We start from the raw sequence: 24,109 nt of genomic DNA on the forward strand, positions 1-24,109 counted from the left end.
TTGTTGACGGGTGATTTAGAGACTGGAGGGCAGTTTCCAGTGGCGTTCCACAGGGCTCAGTACTGGGTCCCCTGCGTTTTGTGGTATATATTAACAATTTGGACGTAAATGTAGGGGGCATGATCAAGAAGTTTGCGAACGACACAAAGATTGGTCGTGTGGTAGATAGCGAGGAGGATAGCTGTAGGCTGCAGGAAGACATTGAAGGTATGGTCAGATGGGCAGAAAAGCGGCAACTGGAATTCAACCTGGAGAAGTATGAGGTGGTGCATTTGGGGAGGTCAAACAAGGCAAAGGAATATCCGATTAATGGGAAAATACTGAGAAGTGTAGAGGAAGTAAGGGACCTTGGAGTGAATTTCCACAGATCCCTGAAGGTAGCAGAACAGGTCAATAAGGTGGTTAAGAAGGCATATGGAATCCTTTCCTTTATTAGCTGAGGTATAGAATACAAGAGCAGGGAGGTTTTGCTGGAACTGTATAACTCATTGGTTAGGCCATAACTTGAGTACTATGTGCAGTTCTGGTCACCTCATTACAGAAAGGATGTAATTGCACTAGAGAGGGTACAGAGGAGATTTACAAGGATGTTGCTAGGACTGGAAAAATGCCACTATGAGGAAAGATTGGATCGGCTGGAATTGTTCTCCTTGGAACAGAGAAGGCTGAGGGGAGATCTGATTGAAATATACAAAATTTTGAGGGGCCTGGATAGAGTGCAGGTGAAGGGTCTATTCACCTTAGCAGAGAGGTCAGTGACGAGGGGGCATAGATTTAAAGTGATTGGTAGAAAAATTAGAGGGGAGATGAGGAAAATCTTTTTCACCCAGAGGTGGTGATAGTCTGGAACTCACTGCCTGAAAGGATAGTTGAGGTAGAGACCCTCAACTCATTCAAAAAGAGTCTGGATATGCACCTCAAATGCCATAAGCTGCAGGGCTTCAGACCAAATGCTGGAAGGTGGGATTAGAATAGGTGGATCTTTTTTCGGCTGGCACAGACACAATGGGCTAAGTGGCCTCTTACTGTACCTTAAACTTTCTATGATTTAAAGGAGACTATTCAAATACTTCATGTCATATTCGACCCCGAGATGAGTTTCTGACCAAATATCAACACCATTACTATGACCTATCAAGCTCCCTAACATGATCCATCTCCATCCCTGCTTCAACTCATCAGCTATCGAAACCCTCAACCAGGCCTTTGTTACCACTAGACTTGACCAGTCCTGGCCCGCCTCCCACATTCTGCCCTCTGTAAACCTGAGGTCATCCAAAACTCTGTTGCCTGTGTCCTAACTTGCCACAACTCCTGTTCATCTATGACCCCTGAGCTCGTTGACCTACAATGGCTCCTGGTTAAGCAACCCCCTAATTTTAAAATTTTCATCTTTATTTTCAAGTCCCTCACCACCACCTCCCGCCCCAAACCTCCGTAACCTCCTCCAAGTTATCTGCAGTCATCCGGCCTCTTAAGCATTCCCGATTTTAATTGCTCCACCATTGGTGGCTGTGCCTTCAGCTGCCTCGGCCCTAAGCTTTGGAATTCCCTCTCTAACTTTCTCTCCTCCTTTAAGATGCTCCTTAAAACCTACCACTTTGACAATGCTTTTGGTCAGCTCTCCTAATATAGGCTTATGTGGTTTAGTGAAAAATTTGTTTGATAACGTTCTTGGGAAGCACCTTGAGACGTTAAAGGTGCTACATAAATGCAAGTTGGTATCGTTGGTGACAAGATTGAAGTTCATTTTGAGGCCTTGCCAGTTTTGGAACTGCTGAGATAGCGTAACTTTTGTTGGTTTTGGTATTTTACTGTTAAGACCCTGAAAACGGAAAAAGCGGGCTAAACTGCCGCGCAGTTTACTTGTCTGTATAAAAAAGGAACAACCTGCGCAGTCTGGCCAAAATTGCACGGACGGGAGGAAGCCCTATTCTTACGCAAAACTTCCCTTCAGACTAATGGGTAGGGAAGCCTGTATCTGGATGATCTTTTCTTGTTAAGTGTTTCCCGTTAACGTCCTCACTATCCACCCGGTCCTTCCCTTCCTGTGCCGTCAGACATATTGCGAAGTTACCACAAACTCGGGACCTGGATCGGAGCAAGTGAAGCCACCAAAGGCCGTGGAACCTTCCAGTGAGCTCTCGGAACTTCCTTGTGTACGTCAGAGCGTCTACAGTCGTCATGGCGACCGAAGAGCGCCGTCCGGCTGCCTGCATGCGATTGGCTGGAAGTCTGGACAATGCGGAGAAGCGCGTGGGCGGTGCAAGACGAGTGGATAGTGACAGTTTCTGGAACTTTCCTCCGAGCTCAGTATTTAAAGTACTGGAGCTACAGAACCAGCGTGTTAGAGAGGCAGCACTGAGTAATGATAGAGCAAATAGCTCGGCAAGCATTATTTGTAAATGTGAAAGGATTTTTTTTAAAGATAAATACTGAATATAAGCTTGACTACAATAAAGATGTCGGTTGTCGGCTTTGATATCGGATTGCAGAATTGTTACATTGCCATCGCGAGAGCAGGAGGGATCGAGACCGTTGCCAATGAGTTCAGTGACAGATGTACCCCGTAAGTAACTTCAATAATATGTGATCATTTAAAATAGGTGCAGCTCTTATTTTTGTCATCGTGAAGGGTTACTGGCATATTTCCACCTTCTCGGGCGGTTTCGCGTGTTGAACAGAATATTTACACACAATATGTTCCTCTTTTTTTATTCATTCAACATTTTGTTGAATTTAGCATGCTGTGTTTTTTACGTTTAACCTTCTGTTGTTTTTCAATAATAATGCCTTGGGGTTTTTTTATTTAATAATGTTTCGAGAGCTCAGCGAAAACAAGATGCTGAAGTTTAAAATGATGCTGGTTAAAGAGGAAAAGTCTCCAAAATCTAACATATGTGATCCCTAATTTGAAAAAAAATGGGGAAATCTCGCTAAAAAGTTGTTTTCCTTAATTAGGTGGGAGTTTTACTTAAAATGTGGATTCAATGAAGAATGTAGAATATGCTGGAAATTTCTAGAAACTAGGAAATAGGTGCTCTTCTGCAGGAAGAGATGTCATTGCCAACCAATGTACTGATCTTTTCTGGAGCTGTTCACACATCTTGTATGGTGGATCTTTTTGTGAGTGCAAGTTGTGTGAAGATAAATGCCATGTACAAGTTTTATTTTTATGAAGTGTGCGGCACAAAAGATACTGCAGTCCACGTCCTTCTGTTCTGATTAACTTTGAAGTCTGAAAATAATTCGGGATTTAACAGTAACTGATGCAGCGGTGTTACAGGTGGGTTGAGACAACAACAGAAAATATCTACAAGAAATGCTGGAAATACTCAGCAGGTCTGGCAGCATCTGTATGTGGAGAGACAGAAGCAGAGTTAACATTTCAGGTCAGAACTGGCAAATGTTAGAAATGTAATAGGTTTTAAGCAAATAAAGCAGGGGTGGGGCAAGAGATAACAAAAAGCATGGTGTTGTTAGGACAGAGGGTCACAGAGAATAACTGACCAGAAGGTCATGGAGCAAAGGCAAACTGTATGTTACTGGTGTGCCGAAAGACAAAGTGTTAATGGCCCTCTGTCCTATCAAGACCTTGCCTTTTGTTATCTCTTGCCCCACCCCTGCTTTATTTGCTTAAATATTATTACATTTCTAACATTTGCCAGTTCGGATGAAGGGTCACTGACCTGAAACATTAACTCTGCTTCTTTCTCCACAGATGCTGCCAGACCTGCTGAGTATTTTCAGCATTTCTTGTTTTTATTTCAGATTTCCAGCATCTGCTGTATCTTGCTTTTATTATTACTAGAAAATATCTATTTTGTTTTCTTAAGCAATTGCCCACCAGAATTTAATAGACTATTAATGCACTAATGATGGTCACAGATCATGGATGTTATATTCATTAGAATCTGAATATATTTCTCTCCCAGCTCAGAGTCCGTACCATTATAAACCAGTGGACAGAAATTCCATCACATCTCTGTCAAATTTTAGAGTGCAAATTCGACCGTGAACATCCAAGTTTTGCAGTCAGATGACCTGCACAAGAAGCAGTATGTTTTTAAAAATCTATTAATGGGTTGTGGGCATTGCTGGCAAGATTAGCATTTATTGCCCGTCTCTAATTGCTGTTGAGAAGGTGGTGGTCAACCACCTTAACAACTGAATGGCTTGATAAGCCATTTCAAGGGCAGTTCAGAATCAACGATATTGCTGAGGGTCTGGAGTCACATCATTGAACCATATAATGGTTACAGCACAGAAGGAGGCCAATTGGCCCTTCAAGCCCATACTGGCCCTCTGTTAGAGAAAATTAGCAAGTCCCACCCCCTGGCCTTTTGCCTTTAGCTTTGCATTTTTTTCCTTCAGGTCTTATGCAAATCCTTTTGAAAGCCACAATTGAATCTGCCTTTACCACCCTTTCAGGCAGTGGTTACCAGATCATAACCACTCGTTGCATTAAAAAAGTTTTTTTTTTTCTCCTGTTGCCTTTTGGTTCTATTGGCAATCACTTTAAATCTGTGTTCTCCCAGTTCTCGACCCTTCAGCCAATGGAAAGAATTTCCCCTATCTGGACCCTTCATAATTTTGAACACCTCTCAAATATCCTCAACTTTCTCATCTCTAAGGAGAATAACCACAGCTTTTGCAGTCTATCTACGTAACAGAAATGCCTCATCTCTGGAACCATTCTCATAAATCTTTTCTGCAACCTCTCTAAAGTAAAGCGTGGCTACCTCACCTGAACCCGACCAGACCCGACAAGTGTCGGGCTCTGGTCGGGTCTCTCCGGGTCCAGCATTTTGGCTCGAGTCAGGCTCGCGTGGACGGTGCTGCCTTGCTCCAGGAAGTAATCTTCAAATGAACATTCAGGACGAAAAGGCGGGAAACGTGCAGTCTGGACTCTGCACTCTGCAGTAAAGCCTGGCTGCCCAACCAAACCCGACTACGTGTTGCGTTGGGCGTTTAAAAAAAATTAAAGGACTCTGGCCTGGGTTGGGTTTGGGTTGGCTGTTGTTGGGTCAGGCCTTACTCTAAAGCTTCCTTATCCTTCTTATAGTGAAGTGCCCAGAATTGGACCCAATACTTCAGTTGAGGCCGAACCAGTGTTTTATAAATGTTTGTCATAACTTCCTTGCTGTTGTACTATGTCCCTCTATTTATAAAGCTCAGGATTGCAGATTCCTTTTTACTCACTTTTCTCAAACGACCCTGCCAATTTCAATGATTTGTGTACATATACCCCCAGGTGTCTTTCGTTTATATTGCATCTCCTTGTACAGGCCAGTCTGGATAAGGATGGCAAATTTCCTTCCTGAAAGGACATTAGTGTACCAGATGGTTTTTATGACAATCCAGTAGTACATGGTCCAATTACTGACACAATTTTTTAATTCCAGATTTATTTAATTAACTGAATTTAAATTCCCCAGATGCTGTGATGGGATTTGTGCACATATCTCCGGATCATTAGTCCAGTTCTGTCAATTACTAGTGCAGTAGCATAACCACTGTGCTACCACAACCAATGAGGTGGGGTGGGATTTAACAAAGATTTATAGTAAACAGAAAAGCAAAGCCTGTTTGTAGATGCCATTTAAAAAGAGGCTGTGCAAACTGCAACAAACAGAACTCATGACTGAAATGACAGCAATGGTCTCCTGATAGCAATCTTCAGCAAAATGGAGTGAGTGGAGCATGGTTAAATAATACAAATCACAGGCATAAAATCAATCCCAGTCACTTACAGCAGTGCAGCCTCCAGTTGTGATTAACAAGGAATTACCTAATCATCATTCTAGCTGAGGACTGTGTCACTATATGCTGCTCACAAAAAGTGACCATTGCCATCTTGTTAATGGCGGATATTTTGTGTTCGAGGCTTGAAGTGAACACTGGCCTCGTTATTATGAAATGGTAATAGGAACCTACACTTGAATAAGAACCCCTTTACAAAACTGGTGTCTGAGAGTCTTTCATTTTTGTCGTCTTATACCCACCAGGAGAAACATGGTGCCAACACTCAGGTAGCTGGCTGAAGCAGTGCTATTAAAGGGTTCCCTGCCTCTAAGGTTATTCACTTGATAGTCACTTTTGACAGCTGAGGATTTTAGATGCCATCATGATGGCAGTAGATCAGAGTGAAGAGCAGTTGAACTGTTCACTTTTTGTAGTAGCTGCACAGTTTGATTCCATTGGCTGCAGTCAGGTCAGAAAAGATAGGATTGTTGCTGGGATCATCATTGAGGCTGTAACAGTGGAGGCAACAGCAGCAACAAAGACCTGTGAAGGGCCAAAGAAAATGGTGAAGGAGACAAAGGCCAAGGAGATGTTGCTGCATGTGGGTCATCTGGAATAGAATATCTTATAACATGTCAGGAAGGGATAGAGAGTACAAATCTAAGAGTGAATCAGCAGACAAGGCTAGAAGTTACAAAAATAATAAAAGGGCAAAACTAAAGGCTCTGTATCTGAATGCACGTAGCATTCAAAACAAAACCAATGAACTGATAGCGCAAATAGAAATAAATATGTACGATCTGATGTCCATTTTAGAGACATGGCTGCAGGATGACATAGATTGGGACCTCAATATTGAAGGGCACATGGCATTTAGGAAGGACAGGAAGCTAGGAAAAGATGGAGGGGTGTCACTGTTAATTAATGATTGGTATTAGCACATTTAAAGAGGGATGACCCAAGTTCAGGAAACCAGGATGTAGAAGCGGTTTGGGTAGAGATGAGAAATTTTAAAGGCAAAAAGTCATTTATGGGAGTGGTGTACAGGTCCCCTAACAGTAACCACACTGGGACAGAGTATAAAGGAAGAAATAATGGGTGTTTGTCAGAAAAGTACACTGATTATCATGGAGGATTTTAATCTACATATAGACTGGAAGAATCAGATGGGCAAAGGTAGCCTAGATGAGAAGATCATAGAATGTTTTTGGGATAGTTTCTTAGAACAACACTTTCTAGAGCCAACCAGAGAGCAGGCCTAATTAGACCTGGTATTGTGCCACAAGATAGGATTAATTGACCTCCTAGTGAAGGTGCCCCTAGGTAGCGGTGATCATAATATGATTGAACTTTACATTCAGTTTGAGGGAGAGAAGAATGGGTCGAAGACTATTATTTTAAACTTAAATAAGGGTAATTATGAGGGCATGAAGGCAGAGCTAGCTAAAGTGAGCTGACAAATTAGGTTAAGGGATAGGTCAATAGAGATGCAGTGGCAGACATTTAAGGGGAAATATCAAAATACACAGAATAGAGACATTCCTACGAGAAAGGAAAAAATCCAAGGGGAGGAACTGCTGTCCGTGGTTAACTAAAACTGTTAACGATCGTATCAAACTTAAAGAAAAAAACATATAATTGCACAAAGTTGGGTGGCAGGTCAGATGATTTGACAGAATCTTTAAAAAAAAAAGCAAAGAATGACTAAAAGATCGATAATGAGGGAAAAATTAGTGAGAAGGGTAGCTAGAAATATAAAAAGTTAGTAAGAATTTCTGTAGATATTTTAAAGAGTTACCAAAGTGAGCGTTGGTGCTATAGAAAGTGAGTCTGAGAAATTAATAAGGGAAAATATGGAGATGGCGAATGAATTGAACAGGTATTTTGCATCAGTCTTTACCATAGAGTATACAAGTAACATCCCAGAAATAGCAGCAAATCAGGAAATGGAAGGGAGGGAGGAACTCAAGAAAATTACAATCACTAGGGAAGTGGTACTGAGCAAATTGTTGGAGCAGCGGGCTGACAATCCCTGGGCCCTGATGGACTTCATCCTAGGGTGTTAAAAGAAGTGGCTAGTGGTTTAATTTTCCAAAATTCCCTAGATTCGGGGAAGGTTCCATAAGATTGGAAAATAGCAAATGTAACTCTTTTCAAAAAGGGTGGAAGACAGAAAGCAGGAAACTACAGGCCAGTTAGCTTAACATCTGTCTTAGGGAAAATGTTAGAAGCTATTAAAGACGGTATAGCAGGGCATTTAAAAAATTCAAGGAAATTGGATAGAGTCAATATGATTTTGTGAAAGGGAAATCATGTTTAACCAATTTATTGGAGCTCTCTGCAGAAGTAACATGTGCTGTGGATAAAGGGGAATCAGTGGCTGTACCATACTTAGATTTCCAAAGACATTTGATAAGGTGCCACATCAAAGGTTATTGCAGAAAATAAAAGCTCATGGTAACCTTTTGGCTTGGATCGAAAATTGGCTAGCTACCAGGAAACGAGAGTAGGCATAAATGGGTCATTTTCTAGTTGCCGAGATGTAACTAGTGGTATGCTGCAGGGATCAGTGCTGGGGCCTCAACCTTTTACAGTTTATATAAATGACTTGGATGAAGGGACCAAAGGTATGGTTGCTAAATTTGCTGATAACACAAAGATAGGTAGGAAAGTAAGTTGTGAAGAGCACATAAGGAGACTACAAAGGGATATAGATAGGTTAAGCAAAGATCTGGCAAATGGAGTACAATGTGGGAAAATGTGAAATTATCCATTTTTTTGGCAGGAATAATAAAAGCATATTATCTTAATGGTGAAAGATTGCAGAAGGATCTGGGTGTCCTCGTATATGAATTGCAAAAGGTTAGTATGCAGGTTCAGCACGTAATTGGGAAAGCTAATAGAATGTTATCGTTTATTGTGAGGGGAATTGAATACAAAAGGAAGGAGGTTATGCTACAGTTATACAGGGCATTGGTGAGACCACATCTGGAGTACTGTGTACAGTATTGGTCTCCTTATTTAAGGAAGGATGTAAATGTGTTGGAAGCAGTTCAGAGAAGGTTTACTAGACCACTACCTGAAATGGATGGGTTGTCTTGTGAGGAAAGGTTGGACAGGCTAGGCTTATATCCGTTGGAGTTTAGAAGAGCAAGAGGTGACTTGATGGAAACATAGGAACCTGAGGGGCCTTGACAAGGTGGATGTGGAAAGGATGTTTCCTCTTGTGGGAGAAACTAGACCCATTTCTAGTCACTATTTTAAAAATAAGGGGTTGCCCATTTAAGACCTAATGAGAATTTTTTTTCTGTGGGTTGAGTCTTTGGACCACTCTTCCTCAAAAGGCAGTGGAAGCAGAGTCTTTTTAAATATTTTAAAGGCAGAAGTAGATTATTGATAAGCAAGTGGGTGGAAGGTTATCAGGGGTAGGTAGGAATGTGGAGTCGAGGTTACAATCAGATCAGCCATGTTCTTATTGAATGGCGGAGCAGGTTGGAGGGGCCGACTGGCATACTCCTGCTCCTAATTATTATGTTCATATGTCAGAGCTGCAGTGTGTAAAGAGGCTGCACTTCAAAAGGCAAGCATCACTGACCTTGCACCTTTGCAGCAGGAATTGGAGTCAAATACCAGTGCCTGCGTACACAAGTCAATTGCTGTGTTGGTAACAGGGGGCTCTCAATTTCCAAACCAGAACAAGAAATTGGATTTATATAGTGCCTTTAAGGTAATGAAATGTCCCAAGGCACTTCACAGTAGCATTATAAAACAAAAATGACACCAAGCTACATAAGGTGATATTAGGTCAGCTGACCGAAGGCTTGGTCAGAGCTAGGTTTTAAGGAGTGTCTTAAAGGAGGAAAGTGTGGTAGAGAGGTGTAGGGAGGGTATTCCGAAGTTTAGGGCCTGGGCAACTGAAGGTGTGGCCACCAGAATCACAGAATAATACAGTGCAGAAGAGGCCCTTTGGCCCATCGAGTCTGCACCGATGCATTAAAGACACCTGACCTGTCTACCTAATCCCATTTGCCAGCACTTGGCCCATAGCCTTGAATGTTATGACGTGCCAAGTGCTCATCCAGGTACTTTTTTAAAGGATGTGAGGCAACCCGCCTCTACCACCCTCCCAGGCAGTGCATTCCAGACCATCACCACCCTCTGGGTAAAAAAAGTTCTTCCTCAAATCCCCCTTAAACCTCCTGCCCCTCACCTTAAACTTGTGTCCCCTCGTAACTGACCCTTCAACTAAGGGGAACAGCTGCTCCCTATCCACCCTGTCCGTGCCCCTCATAATCTTGTACACGTCAATCAGGTCACCCCTCAGTCTTCTCTGCTCCAGCGAAAACAACCCAAGCCTATCCAGCCTCTCTTCATAGCTTAAATGTTCCATCCCGGGCAACGTCCTGGTGAATCACCACTGCACCCCCTCCAGTGCAATCACATCCTTCCTATAATGTGGCAACCAGAATTGCACACAGTACTCCAGCTGTGGCCTTACCAAAGTTCTATACAACTCCAACATGACCTCCCTGCTTTTGTAATCTATGCCTCGATTGATAAGGGCAAGTGTCCCATATGCCTTTTTCACCACCCTATTAACCCGCCCTTCAGCCTTCAGAGATCTATGGACAAACACGCCAAGGTCCCTTTGTTCCTTGGAACTTCCCAGTGTCAGGCCATTCATTGAATACTTCCGTGTCACATTACTCCTTCCAAAGTGCATCACCTCACACTTTTCTGCCCATTTGACCATCCCGTCTATATCTTCCTGTAACCCAAGACACTCCACCTCACTGTTAACCACTTGGCCAATCTTTGTGTCATCTGCAAATTTACTGATCCTTCCCCCCCCCCACATAGTCATCTATATCGTTTATATAAATGACAAACAATAGGGGACCCAGCACAGATCCCTGTGGTACGCCACTGGACACTGGCTTCCAGTCACTAAAACAGCCGTCTGTCATTTTTAAAAAATTCTTTCACGGGATGTGGGCATCGCAGGCCAGGCCTGCATTTATTGCCCATCCCTAATTGCCCTTGAACTGAGTGGCTTGCTAGGCCATTTCAGAGGGCATGTAAGAGTCAACTACATTGCTGTGGATCTGGAGTCACATGTAGGCCAGACCAGGTAAGGACAGCAGATTTCCTTCCCTAAAGGACGTTAGTGATCCAGATGGGTTTTTACAATAATCAACAATGGTTTCATGGCCATCATTAGACTAGCTTTAAATTCCAGATTTATTAATTGAATTCAAATTCCACCTTCTGCTGTGGTGGGATTCAAACCCATGTCCCCAGAGCAATACCTGGGTCTCTGGGTTACTAGTCCAGTGACAATACCAGTACGTCAATGCCTCCCCTCATCACTCTGTCTCCTACAGCTAAGCCAATTTTGAATCCACCTTATCAAGTTACCAAGTATCTCATGTGCGTTTAGTTTCTTGATAAGTCTCCCATGTGGGACCTTGTCAAAGGCTTTGCTGAAATCCATGTAAACTACATCAACTGCACTACCCTCATCTACACACCTGGTCACATGCTCAGAAAATTCAATCAAATTTGTTAGGCATGACCTCCCTCTGACAAAGCCATGCTGACTATTCCTAATCAAATTTTGCCTCTCCAAGTGGAGATAGATTCTCTCCTTCATAAATTTTCTCCAATAGTTTCCCTACCATTGACATGAGACTCACTGGTCTATAGTTCCCTGGCTTATCTCTACAACCTTTCTTAAATAGTGGGACCGTATTAGCTGTTCTCCAGTCCTCTGGCACCTCCCCCATGGCCAGAGAGGAATTAAAAATTAGGGTCAGATCCCCTGCAATCTCCACCCTTGCCTCCCACAGCATCCTGGGACACAAATTGTCTGGACCTGGAGACTTGTCCACTTTTAAGCCCGCCAAAACCTCCAATACCTTGTCACTCCCTATGACAATTTGCTCAAGAACCTCACAGTTTCTCTGAGTTCCATATCTACATCCTCATTCTCTTGGGTGAAGACAGATGTGAAGTATTCATTCAATACCCTACTAATGTCCTCTGGCTCCACCCACAGATTTCCTCCTTGGTCCCTAATGGGTCCTACTCTTTCCCTGGTTATCCTCTTTCCATTGATATACTTATAGAATATTTGGGATTTTCCCTACTTTTCTCATATCCCCTCTTTGCTCTCCTAATTGCTTTCTTAAGCTCCATCCTACACTTTCTGTACTCCACTAATGCTTCCATTGATTTACTCTCCTTGTATTTGCTAAAAGCCTCTCTTTTCCTTCTCTTCATACCCTGAATGTTTGTTTCTGGTCATCCATGGTTCTCTGGGCTTTGTGCTCCTACCTGTTACCCTAGAGGGAACATGTTGGGCCTGTACCCTCCCCATTTCCTTTTTGAATGCCCCCCGCTGCTCTTCTGTAGATTTCCCGACAAGTAACTCTTTCCAGTCTACCTTGGCCAGATCCTGCCTTATTTTACTAAAATTTGCTCTCCCCCAATCCAAAACCTTTTTTTTTTTTTTTGCAACTTGTCTATTTCTTCATGACCAGCTTAAATTGTACAATGTTGTGGTCGCTATCACCAAAATGCCCCCCTCCAACACATCAACCGCCTGTCCAGCTTCATTCCCCAGAATTAGGTCCAGCACTGCACCCTCCCTTGTTGGATCCTCTACATATTGAGCTAAATAGTTCTCCTGTATGCATTTTAAGAACTCCACTCCATCTAAGCCCTTAACACAATGACTATCCCAATTAATGTTGGGAAAGTTGAAATCACCTAATATAATTACCCTATTATTTTTACACACCTCTGCAAATTGTGTACATATTTGCTCCTCAAGTTCCCACTGACTATCTGGGGGTCTATAATAAACATCTAGCAATGTGGCTGTCCCTTTTTTATTCCTAAACTCTAATGGTAGACTGATTAAAATCAGGGATGCTCAAGAGGCCAGAGTTGGAGGAGCGCAGCTATCTTAAAGGGTTGTGGTTGTGCAGGAGATTAGAGAGGGGTGAGGCCAAAGATGAGAATTTAAAAATCCAAATGTTGCTTGACTGGGAGCCAGTGTAGGTCAGCGAACACAGGTGAAAGGAACAGTGCTAATTTGAACAAGGGCAGCAGATTTTTGGACAACCTCAAGTTTACGGAGGCTAGAATGTGGGAGACTAGCCAGGAGTAGGTTGGAATAGTCGAGGCTAGAGGTAATGAAGGCACGAATGAGGGTTTCAGTAGCAGAAGAGCTGAGACAGTGCAAAATCAGGGGATGTTACTGAGATGGAAATAGGCGGTCTTCGTGATGGCGTGAATGAAGTCGGAAGCTCATTTTGGGGTCGGATGTGAGCAATGACTTCTGTCTTCCTATATTTACTTGGTGGAAATTTCTACTCGTCCAGTACTGGATGTCAGATAAGCAATCTGATAACTTAGCAACAGTGGAGGAGTTGAGACAGGTTGATGAAGTAGAGCTGGGTGTCATCAGCATATCTGTGAATACTAACACTGCTTTTGGATGATTGTTGCTGAGGGGCAGCACGTAGATGAGAAATAGGAGGGGGCCAAGGATAGATCCTAGGGGGACACCAGAGGTTAGGGTGTGGGAGCAGGAAGAGAAGCCACTGCAAGTGATACTCTGGTTGCAATTAGATAAGAATGGAACCATGTGAGAGGAGTCCCACCCAGCTGGATGACAGTGGAGAGTCATTGGAGGAGGTGGTCAGTTTACCTTTGTCACAGTCACATAGGATGTCATTTGTGATTTTTGATAAGAGTTGTTTCTGTACGGTGGCAGGGGTGGAAACCTGATTGGAGGGATTCAAACATGGGGTTCCGACAAAAAGGAAATGGATTTTGGAGGTGATAAAACATTCAAGGACTTGAGAGGGATGGTTGGGTCAAGGGTATTATTTTTGAGGAGTAGGTGATGAGGGCAGATTTAAAGGAGAGGGACAACACCTGAACAGAGATTCACTTATAGGTTACAACAGGTGGCATCAGCAACATGAATCAGTTTATTGTCCATATGACATCAGACAATACATTTCCCATAAGTCCTGTTGATTAGGAGGAGAGAGCTCTCTGAATTGCCCACTGCCAAACTTCTCCAGATGCAAAGTCTCATTGACACATTGGGGTATTTTAAACACACATTCCTTCCCCAGCTCCCTGATGTGCAGGAGAGGAAAAGGGTAGGCTAAAATATCTAATGTAAAACCCAATCTCAGCCTACCCATTTCTGGTTTAATTGGAGGCCAGTTTAGGTTCAGGCCAAGTAGCCCAATGTCGAGAGTCATATTAATGAGGATATTTCCCTCCTATTTGAATTTACAGCTTGGGAAACTTGGCATTTAATAAAGGCAAGATTAAGCAATATTTCATGGGCCCAATTAATGGTCAGGTTTCCCAATACTAATAAAGCCTTATTGCTCACAGCTGCTTTTTCAGTTCCCTCAAGTAAACAATTAGCAATTTCATGTGGTGACAAATTTATTAGTAGCTTGTAGGTTTTCATGCATACATTAGGGTGGGTGGTGCCATGGCTGCTTTAGGTTAGACTTTGGACAGGAATTCAGCATTCGCAGCAACAATGGCATACTGTGGAGGGAGCTGTGGGAAACAACAGAGGGGTTGAGTTCACAGCAGGCACTAACCACATCATGGGTTGAACAGACAGAGGCTCAGTTTGACCTCAAAATCTGTGCTTTCCAAGGGTCAGATTGACATATCAGGTGGTTCCATACATCTGCAGTCTTTGAGAAGAGCTGGACCTGGTAGCCACATGATTCGAGTTGCTGTGAAAGTCACCACTACCCTTGATATCTTTGCTTCTGCACTGAAGACCTATCAAGGCTGTCCCAGTCAGCTGCATATAAATGCATAAGACAGCTGACAGATGGAATATGGATTGTTTGCCATGGCATTGCATGTCCATTTCCCCTGCAGTGACAATAGCCGGATTGAGCAGACAAAAGCAGAGCTGCGTCTGTGGCTGGCTTACCACAAAAGGTGTGCTATCAAATGCATACACATCACAATCCAAGGACCACCAGATCAGCCAGGTGAATTCATCAACCGCAAGGGATTTAGTACGACCAATGTGCAGCTGTTTTGCAATCAGAAGAAAAGGTTTATACAGTTGTTCACCAAATTCCCAGTTGTCATGTTTTCATCCTGCAGCAGTCCAGTATCCCAAAGAGCAGAACAAAGACAGCCACATAATGACCAGATGTGCCATTACACAAGCTGAAGATGCACTTCAGTTGACGAAACATGTCTAGAGGCATCCTTTGAGTACTCGCCAGTGAGCCTTCAGAAGGATCATGGTTTACTGTATTCTGTAAAATTACACAGCAGGGACTGAGGTGGAGGACACTCATCATCTAATGCTAATAACATTGAAGAGGAGGAGCATGAGGAAAATCAAGATGGGGCACCCAATGCCAAACCAGCTACTCGCATTGCTGCTCCATATACCCGAATAGCTCAAAGATTCAGTTCAGTTAATCTGTCACGATATACCAAGGTAACTATCACACCCCTTGGACCCCCACCCCATTCCAATCTCGTAGCAACCCTGTAACAACACATTGCACATCTCCCAGTTAAGCAAATGAAAAGGTGAGTGGGCAACATGGGGTGTAGTGCAAATGAATTTTATATGCCATAATAACTAAAGGAAAGTTAACAATGTAACATTTTCTGAGACACCTATATGCATATTATTGGTTGAAAGCCAGTTGTTTTCTAGCACTTCTACATGGTGCAACCCCTGTGGTTTCAGCAGAAATAGAGGCAGGCAGGCTGTTCCAATCCCAGTTCCAATTGCTGACTTGTTCTTGATTTGTGACCTCTGGGTCTTGACCAATACTGCTGCACCTGCACCTTTTTACCGGGGCAGGCTCAGCCATCAGGAGCTTCAGGTTGGGTACTAGTTGTGGGGAGGGCAATAATTGAGACATAGCACTGCATTTTACACTGCCCCAGCGGGTTGGATAGTGGTGTGGGGGCGACGTAAAATAGAGCAGCAAGCTCCAGGAGGCTTACCCGCCTCGCCGCCGCCGCCGGCCAGGTTTACAGTGTTGGGCAGGGGGTGGGAAATGGCCCGCCCGCCCAAGGCCAGTCGAGGCTCTTAAGGGGCTACTTAAGGGCACTCACCCGCCTCCACGGGTATTTTACCCATTGCAAGCGGGCATGCTGGGGACGTGAAAGGCTGCCCAGTGATAGCTGCTGGCCTTTCCACGCCCCGGGGGGGTGCCATGGTAATCAGGCACAGGGTGTCCGATTGAGGGCCGCCCCCACCTCCTAACCCACCCCTGGGACCCAAGATGCCCCCTCCCCCCAAACGACCACTCCAGCCTCACCAGGGAAGGACCGGTCCCCCTGGTGAGGCAACCTTAACTTACTTTCCCTCCAGGCTCCTTAGCGTTGGCTGGGCTGCAGTCCCAGCAGTGGCCACCGCTCCCAATGGCACTGCTGGGACTAAGAGCCTCCGGCTCGCTGATTGGCCAGCAGCTCACGGCGGGACCTCCTCCCTCAAGTAGGTGGCGTTCCTGCCTCGGGACAGTTAAATCCCGGGGATCTGTAAAATATAGGATGGATCCCTGGGCTAGGCAAAAGCAGGTTCGCCACCGACTTTCATGTCAGTTGGCGAATTCCTGTCCGCCTAAGGTAAAATTCAGCCCATAGTGTTTTGAGTAGAGTGCCCACTTCCATGTCCCCCTTTGCCATCATTAACCCTCTTCTAGGCGAGCACTCTGCTGGAGAGCAGCTTGGTGCAGATCAGCAATGCATTGTAAGGCCATGGATACGGAGTCTGAGCCTATTTCAGGCAGCAGACATACTGGCTTCCAAATTCTGCACAGCCATGGTCACAGCCTATGAAAATTCATTTGATAACCATGCTTGAAGTTCCTTAGAGACTGTCACTCTGTGACAGACATTTCTTACGGTTGTCCATGATGCCAATCCAATTATGTTGAGGCGGGTCTCCTCCATCCTCTCCACATGGAACATCTGCCACTAGCTTAAATTTACTGCTATGTCTGTAGAACTCTTCTTTTAATTGGCTGCTGCAGATTATTGGTTGAAAGACTATTGTGAGAGGTCTGGATAAAGTCAATAGAGAGGAACTTTTCCCTTTAAATCTGTGTCCTCCTGGTTCTCAACCCTTCCACAATGGGAAAAGCTTCTCTATTGACTTTGTCCAGACCCCTCTCACAATTTTGAACACCTCTACCTCTTCTAAGGAGAACAATCCCAGCTTCTCCAATTTATCCAAGTAACTGAAGTCCCTCATCCCTGGAACCATTCTCATCAATCTTTTCTGCACCCTGTCTTATGCATTCACATCCCTCAAGTGTGGTGCTCAGAACTGAACACAGAACTCCAGTTGAGGCCAAACCAGTGTTTTATGAAGCTTCATCATAGCTTCCTTGCTTTTGTACTCTATGCCTCCATTTATGAAGCCAGGATCCTGTGTGCCTTACTAACCACTTTCTCAACCTGCCCTGCCACCTTCAACTTGTGCACATATACCCCAGTTCTGTCTATTCCTGCATCCTGTTAGAATTTTACCGATTAGTTTATATTGCCTTTCCTCAATCTTCCTGTCAAAATGAATTACTTCACACTTCTCTGCATTAAATTTCATCTGCCACTGGTTGGTCGGTCAGTCCTTCCTGCGGCCTATCACTATCCTCCTCCACAGTCCACAATACTTCCAGGTTTTGTGTCTTCAGCAAATTTTCAAATTGTGCCATGCACACCCAAGTCTCCCAAGTCATTTTATGTCAAGAAAAGCAGTGGTACTAGTACTGACCCCTGGGGAACATCACTGTGACCTTTCTTCAGTCTGAAAAACAACCATTCATTACTACTCTCTCTCCATTTACTGTCACTCAGCTAACTTTTTTGTATCCATGCTGTCATTGTCCCTTTTTATTCCATGGGCTTCAGCTTTGCTGACAAACCTATTACGTGGCACTTTATCAAACACCTTTTGGAAGTCCATATATGCCACATCAATTGCATTACCTTCACCATCCCTCTCTGTTACCTTATCAAAAAAACTCAAGTTAGTTAAACACAAGTTAGCTTTTCAACAAATCCATGCTGGATTCCCTCAATTAATCCACACTTGTCCAAATGACTTTTAATTTTGTTCCAGATTATTGTTTCTAAAAGCTTTCCCGCCGCCACGGTTAGACCAACCATTCGTTCGTTGCTTGGTTTATCCTTTGTTACCTTTTTGAATAAGGATGTAACATGGGGGGAGGTGGGTAATGTCACTAAACTAGTAATCAGAGCCCAGGCTAATACTCTAGGGACATGGGTTTGAATCCCACCACGGCAGCTGGTGAAATTTGAATTCAATTAATAAATCTGGAATTAAAAGCTAGTTTAATGACCATGAAACCATTGTCAATTGTTGTTAAAAATCCATCTGGTTCACTAATGTCCTTTTTTAAGTAAGGAAATCTGCCGTCCTTACCTGCTCTGGCCTACATGTGACTCCAGACCCACAGCAATGTGGTTGACTCTTAACTGCCCTCTGAAATGGCCTAACAAGCCACTCAGTTCAAGGGCAATTAGGGATAGGCAATAAATGCTGGCCTCACCAACGACATCCACATCCCACAAAAAATAATTTAAAAAAAAATTGCAGTTCTCCAGTCCTCTGTGTATCTAAGGAGGGTTGGAAGAATATGACCAATGCATCTGCAATCTACACCCTTGCTTCCCTCACTATCCTCATATGCGCCCATCCAGTCCTAGTGACTTAAGAACCTTTATTAACTCCTCTTTCAGTATGACTTTGACAGCATCGCCTTCCTTGGTAAAGACAGATGCAAAGTAATCATTCAGTACCCCAGCCATGTCCTCTGCCACCATGAGTGTATCCCCTTTTTGGTCCCTAATCGGCTCTACCCCTCCTGTTATACCCTTTTACTATTTATATACCTATAAAAGACATTTCTTAATACCCTTTTTACATGTTGTTATGACCGAGGCGGAAGCAACGCAACATCAATTCAGTCCCATCACTCCACAGGTCGCAGCATATTGGGCTGAATTTTTGCAGCATTCCGCGGCGGCACGCTGTGAAAGCGGCGGCCTTCCGATACAGAAGTGCCACTGCACAGCCCCCGCATTATTACGCGCGGGGGATGATTTAAATGGAGGGGGCGGAGCAGCCACCTCCAATGACATAGAGGGGGCAGCCGCCGCATCCCCAGCAACGGCATCCAGTGCCACTGCGCAGGCGCCGGTGGTATTGTCAAAGGACTTAAAGCTCTTAGCAACAATTTACATTTTTTAAAGGGATATTAGATTTCATTTGCTTTTAATAAATAATGAGAAGATGGGCCATTTCCTAACCCAGCCCCAATGATCTTTTCAGTGCCCAAGATTCAGAAAACCTACTTCATTCCTGACCCGAATTCCCCCCCACCCCCCAACCTTCTCACATTTGCCCTTCAACCCCTTCCCACCATCCCCACAGCCAATAAAAAGTGTTTTCCCTGCTCCCCTACCTCTCCCGCCCTGATAATTTTATTCCACTCCCCACCCCACCAGTGTCTTGCCAAGTTCAGAAGGCACGTGAGTTGCAGTTGATTGGCTGTAAAATCAACATGGGACAGCTGCCATTGGTGGGTAAGTTTTTAATTTGAATTTTATTAATACTTATTTAAATATTTTAATGAAAGTCCCACCACTGTGGGGCGCACAGAAGACTTGCCGCTGCTGCTAATATCCGGCGGGGCCTTCTTGGTGTCGTGGGTCGTGGCGTGCCACTTCCGCTAGCATTTACGGGCTTCCCCACCACGACCCACGGCGTCGAGGGACTGGTAAAATTCAGCCCATTATTAAAGCTTTCCAACTGGAAAACAGCCAAATTAAACACTCTGATAACCCTCAGAATAAAACAGACCAAACCAGGTATCTTTAGACAACAACAAATTAACTATTTATTAAAAACTAAATCTTAAACAGTATGAAGATAAACCTATGTCCAAAGACCTTATAACTTCTTATTTTAACCTAACTTCCCCCATTCACACACGTACACTCAACAGCTAACCTTTTTTTTAAGAATGGTGTTTTTAAAAATTAGCTTTTAAGAATAAATAAATAACTGGATTGATAGTCTTTATGGGTTACGTTCCTGATGGGTGAGGTATCCTAGTGTAAAAATCAAATGCCACTCGAAGTCTCCACGCGGATTTGATAAAACGGTCCTTTAGTAGATAGGCACTAAAAGCACTTTGGCCGCAACAGGCATCAAACAGTCCATTAAACAAGTAGTATAATAATGGGTGTAAAAACCAACAGTCTCTCAGTCGAAACTTTACTGCGAAATCCAAAAAACACAATCAGTCAAGAGAGATTCAATCTTGAAGCAAAGACCTCTTGGATTGGAAGTAAAGGAAAGGAATTTTGCTACCTCCAACAATACAAATTGTCTCTTCAAAAAAAGGGCTTTTTTTTCTCCTTAGGCAATTAACATGGCCTGTAACTCATTGTAAAATTTCTGCTGAAATAGACAGCTCTTTCCTTCAGTAAGCATGCTTCACTGGTGTTTCTCAAAAACCTGGTTTTAGTTGGTTTGTACACAGTTAATTTGAAATATTATACCATGTGACCTCACTCTCGTGCTGTCGCCTAGATAACAGGTACAGCTGTGGCACACTGATCTCTGAAATCTAAAACTTCTGTCTTAAAGGTGCACTGTTTCAAACAGAGGAGAAAAAAATACAGTTCCGTGACATAGTGAACATATGAACTAGGAGCAGGAGTAGGCTATTTGGCCCCTTGAGCCTGCTCCACCATTCTATAAGATGATGACTGATCTGTTTGGACTCAACTGCACTTTCCTGCCTACCCCTGATACCCTTTGACTCCCTTGTTGGTCAGGAATCTGTCCACCCCTGCCTTAAAAACATTCAATGACCCTGCTTCCATGGCTCGGGGTGGGGGGGGGGAGAAAGAGAGTTCCACAGACTTGTGACCCTCTGAGAAATATTTCTCCTCATCTCTCTCTTAAATGGGAGACCTCTTATTTTAAAACTGTGCCCCCTAGTTTTAGTCTCTCCCACAAGGGGAAACATCCTTTCAACATCCACCCTGTCAAGTCCCCTCAGGATCTTGTATGTTTCAATAAGATCACCTCTTGTCCTTCTAAACTCCAATGAATACAGACCCAACACCTGTCCAACCTTTTCCTCATAAGATAACCTTCTTATCCCAGGAATCAGTCGAGTGAACATTCGTCACCCAGGGATCTCTAGCTTTGGTTTTCCTACCTTTCTTTATCCCCCTTATGGGTATGTACACCTCAATTGTACTCAAACCATTTTTTTTAAAGGCAGCCCATTGTTTAGTTAGTTTTGCCTGCCAATTTCTGATTTTCAGTTTACCTGGGATAGATCCATTCTCAACCCACTGAAATTGGCCCTCCTCCAATTAATTATTTTTACTCTAGATTGCTCCTTGTTCTTTACCATAGCTAAGCTAAACTTTAATACGATGATCACTGTTCGCCAAATGTTCCACTACTGACACTTGACCCACCTCACCCCACCCACCTCATTCCCCAGAACCAGATCCAGCAATGTCTCCTTTTTGGGCTAGAATTGTACTAATCATGAAAATTCTCGCGAACACACTTGACTCTTTCCCCCTCTCTGCCCTTTCACTATTACTATCCCATTCTATATTAGGATAATTGAAGTCTCCCATTATCACTACTCCATAGTTCCAGCACCTCCCTGATTTCCCTAAAGATTGGCTCTTCTATATCAGTTCCACTAGTTGGTGGCCTATAGAATACATCCAATCCTGTAACGGCACATCTATTGTTTCTTAGCTCTAATCAAATAGATTTTATCCTTGACCCATCTAGAACATCCTCTCTGTATCCAGCACTGTAATATTCTCCTTCATACTGTCACCCCTCCTCCTCCTTTCTTTCCTTCCCTTGTATCCAGTCCTCCCCTTTTTTAAGCCAGGTATCTCTTATCGACACATCATATTCCTGTGTGGCTACTTGCACCTGCAGCTTCCCAACCTTATTTATCACATCTCATGTTACATACATGCACTGTAAACCTAATTTAGACCTCACTTTATTCGCTGTTAGTCTGACCCCACCTAATAGCTTACCATTACTTACTGTAGTGCTATCTGTCTCACCCAGTCCTTTGTGCACCTTGTTTCTTTTCTAATGCTACGTCCTGGTTCTTGAAACTTAAGTGGGTGTGATGATTAATGTGATAGAGTATGCTTGTCAAGATATCATGAGGTGGGGTGTTGTATACCACAGCATGTAGCAACTATAGTCGCCTTTCCCAACCTAGTCAGGTCATTAAAGCACTTCCTGTACTGTATCCAGGACAAAGTTTTGTTTATCTCCTAAGTGACCACTTTTTGGTGATAGTATGTTTCTTCTTCCCAGCAATAAGAGGATGATCTCTTCTCCTTTTCCGTCCTTGTATACACCGGCTTTTTAAATTCTCACATTCACATTGTCATGCCCACTGACATGCATTGGAAGCACAAATCCCAGAAGTAATATTTTTAAAGTGGGTATACCCAAACTCAATGAATTGAAGTTAAATTCACCAGCTGCCATAGTGGCATTGGAACTCTCATCTCCAGATCATTAGTCCAAGTCTCTGGATTACTAGTCCACTAACATAACCACTTTGCTATGATTCTCTGAGACCCTGAGTGTATTCCCCCACTAATCTGCTACCTGCACTGTTGCACTAGACCCATCATCTTCCACAGCTAGAGCGGAGTTTCTGCCAGCAGCTATATGGCCTGCTCCTCATAAGAGTGAGCTCTCTATCCAGAAAACGTTGCTGGTCCCATTCCTTTGTGCACCATTTTCTCCTGTAACAAGATTGGCACATCTTGCTGTGTGTTCTTGGTCTTAAAATTGTAAGAAATAAAAATGAACTACATGGGTAAAGGCCTATGAATATATAATGTTACGACCGAGGCTGGAGGAATGCACTGTCCTTTCTAGTTCCACTTCTCCACAGGTCAAAACATATATTTAAATGTTTTCCCAGTTACCGAGGCAGTCAATCATATACTCTACTCTTTATCCCAGAATAAAATACACCAACCAGGTTCCTTAAACAACAAAATTATCAGTTTATTATGAAACAAGACTTAACCAGTAACAAAGCAAAGCATTAAGATGCAGATTGAAATATGAAAGTTCCCTTTTCAAATACCCCACACACTAACACACACACAAACTGAAAAAATACAGAAATTCTCTCTGCAGCGCTCTGTTACAAAAAAAAAAATACTTTGGCCAAATACTTGCTTTTTCTTGAAGGAAAAAGAGAAGATATGGAAAGATGTCAGTTGTCCCTTTTTGGTCTGGCGTCCGAGTGCATGTCGACAGGTCACTGGGATCTATTCTGGAGCAGTTCTTTTCAGGCGACATTGAGAATTAATCTGGCAGGTTTTTTCCACCTTCAGGAGAAATGTGGCATCAAGGGTTTTGGTTATCACACTGAACATGGGATTTTTTTTCAAAGACGGGAGAAAAGAGGAGCTGACACATGAACCTCTCTGTCTCTTAGAGAGGTGCAGGAAAGATGAGCTGGGTGTTTTATTCCTTGGCATATTGATCTTTCAACTGCTTTTCAAACACTCTCTGCACCCCAACTGAACCAAAACAATATCTTAGAAGTGAAACCCCAAACAGCAGGTCAGAACCTCCTAACCATTATAAATCTTAACATGTCACTTCTCTGTAAACATCTTCCCCAGGTCACCAAGGTTTCTGTTTATCATAAGGCTTGTGATATCCAGTAAAAATTGTTTTCAAACACAACATCTTGGTGACCTTTCGTGAACTGTCAACAAAGCAAAGTCCAACATCTAGGAAATCTTCAGCCTTCCAAAATCGAATCCATTTCCACTATTTAAATGAGTCCTCAAAAAAAAAAAATGTGAACAAAAACAATGTACAGAGTTACAAAATCCAATCCCAAAGTATTAATAAAATTGCCATTTAATAACAATTAAATTTTACTCAATCACAGAACTCATGGCTTTGATATTCCCTACATGGCACAAACACTGTTAGAAAGTGAATCCTGGCTCAATGTGAGCAATGCCAAGGAGATGGTGCATACATATATGTGTGGTCCAGCCACCATTTTTTTTGCCTGTGTTTTTCTCCTAGCTTTAGATGGAGCTTTCCTGCCTCAAGCCCCACAGTGGTCTGTTTGGCCACCCTGCATTTTATAGGTCCCAGTCCTGACCTCCTTCCTGTGCACTAAAGGTTTTCTTCAGTCACTTCTCTTCTCTTCCTGTCCTCAAATGCCTATCCTCCCACTGATCGGGCTCG

The 24,109-nt window shown here is 43.3% G+C and overlaps 1 protein-coding gene across 1 annotated transcript in view; it reads left to right on the forward strand.

The window, feature by feature from the left end:
- The first annotated feature begins 2,256 nt into the window (after positions 1-2,256).
- LOC137371259 (heat shock protein 105 kDa-like) overlaps positions 2,257-24,109 on the forward strand; it is a 133,422-nt gene continuing 111,569 nt past the window's right edge. The window contains exon 1 of the mRNA XM_068033519.1: positions 2,257-2,569. Within this exon, the coding sequence (XP_067889620.1) occupies positions 2,463-2,569 (107 nt within the window). The 5' untranslated portion in view covers positions 2,257-2,462. The remainder of the gene's footprint in view (positions 2,570-24,109) is intronic.

The sequence above is a fragment of the Heterodontus francisci genome, chromosome 6 (genome assembly GCF_036365525.1).
Source record: "Heterodontus francisci isolate sHetFra1 chromosome 6, sHetFra1.hap1, whole genome shotgun sequence".
Lineage (NCBI taxonomy): Eukaryota > Metazoa > Chordata > Chondrichthyes > Heterodontiformes > Heterodontidae > Heterodontus > Heterodontus francisci.